The 1438-nt window shown below is 50.0% G+C and overlaps 1 protein-coding gene across 1 annotated transcript in view; it reads left to right on the top strand.

Annotated features, from left to right (window-relative positions):
• The window catches only part of EIF2AK1 (eukaryotic translation initiation factor 2-alpha kinase 1), a 37530-nt gene that overhangs the window by 9221 nt on the left and 26871 nt on the right, over positions 1–1438 (top strand). The window contains exon 5 of the mRNA XM_010845778.1: positions 1291–1420. Within this exon, the coding sequence (XP_010844080.1) occupies positions 1291–1420 (130 nt within the window). The remainder of the gene's footprint in view (positions 1–1290; positions 1421–1438) is intronic.

Here is a 1438-nt window from a genome sequence, read left to right as displayed (position 1 = left end):
TGGACATGGAACAACAGACTGGTTCCAAATAGGAAAAGGAGTACATCAAGGCTATATATTGTCACCCTGCTTATTTAACTTCTATGCAGAGTATATCATGAGAAATGCTGGACTGGAAGAAACACAAGCTGGAATCAGGATTGCCGGGAGAAATATCAATAACCTCAGATATGCAGATGATACCACCCTTATGGCAGAAAGTGAAGAGGAACTAAAAAGCCTCTTGAAAGTGAAAGTGGAGAGTGAAAAAGTTGGCTTAAAGCTCAACATTCAGAAAACGAAGATCATGGCATCTGGTCCCATCACTTCATGGGAAATAGATGGGGAAACAGTGGAAACAGTGTCAGACTTTATTTTTTGGGGCTCCGAAATCACTGCAGATGGTGACTGCAGCCATGAAATTAAAAGATGCTTACTCCTTGGAAGGAAAGTTATGACCAACATAGATAGCATATTCAAAAGCAGAGACATTACTTTGCCAACAAAGGTTCATCTAGTCAAGGCTATGGTTTTTCCTGTGGTCATGTATGGATGTGAGAGTTGGACTATGAAGAATGCTGAGTGCCGAAGAATTGATGCTTTTGAACTGTGGTGTTGGAGAAGACTCTTGAGAGTCCCTTGGACTGCAAGGAGATCCAACCAGTCCATTCTGAAGGAGATCAGCCCTGGGATTTCTTTGGAAGGAATGATGCTAAAGCTGAAACTCCAGTACTTTGGGCCACCTCATGCAAAGAGTTGACTCATTGGAAAAGACTCTGGGAGGGATTGGGGGCAGGGGGAGAAGGGGACGACAGAGGATGAGATGGCTGGATGGCATCACTGACTCGATGGACGTGAGTCTGAGTGAATTCCAGGAGTTGGTGATGGACAGGGAGGCCTGGCGTGCTGCGATTCATGGGGTCGCAGAGTCGGACACGACTGAGCGACTGAACTGAACTGACCTGAACGGTAATGGCAACCCACTCCAGTGTTCTTGCCTGGAGAATCCCGGGGACGGGGGAGCCTGGTGGACTGCTGTCTATGGGGTCGCACAGAGTCGGACACGACTGAGGCGACTTAGCAGCAGCAGCAGCAACGGTTCACCCAAACAGGTTCAGTTCTCGTTGAGACGAATCCTGTAGATGCTTTTGATTTTTCTAAAATAAATAACAACAACAACAAATGACAAAGTCACCGACGTGTCCGCAAAAAGTAAACATTTGGGTCAGGGTCCCTGCAGACGCCGGATTTTTAGACTAGCACCGGAGTCCTGGCGGGAGATGTGAGAGCGCTGACTAGCTGGGTGTTCAGGTCCCCAGGGCAGTGGAGCCGGACAGCGGGGAGCGCTGCCACTACCGCAGCGGCGAGAGGACCAGCCCCCCGGGCGCCGGCACCAAGGTTGCGCCGGCGCGGGTCCAGCCCATCCTTCTCTCCACGAAAGGCGGGACTTGGCCCCGAT

The sequence above is a fragment of the Bison bison genome, unplaced genomic scaffold (genome assembly GCF_000754665.1).
Source record: "Bison bison bison isolate TAMUID 2011002044 unplaced genomic scaffold, Bison_UMD1.0 scf7180017864223, whole genome shotgun sequence".
In the NCBI taxonomy this organism is placed as follows: domain Eukaryota; kingdom Metazoa; phylum Chordata; class Mammalia; order Artiodactyla; family Bovidae; genus Bison; species Bison bison.
The sequence above is the reverse complement of the archived record's forward strand: the minus strand, read 5'-3'. Positions and strand labels throughout refer to the sequence as shown.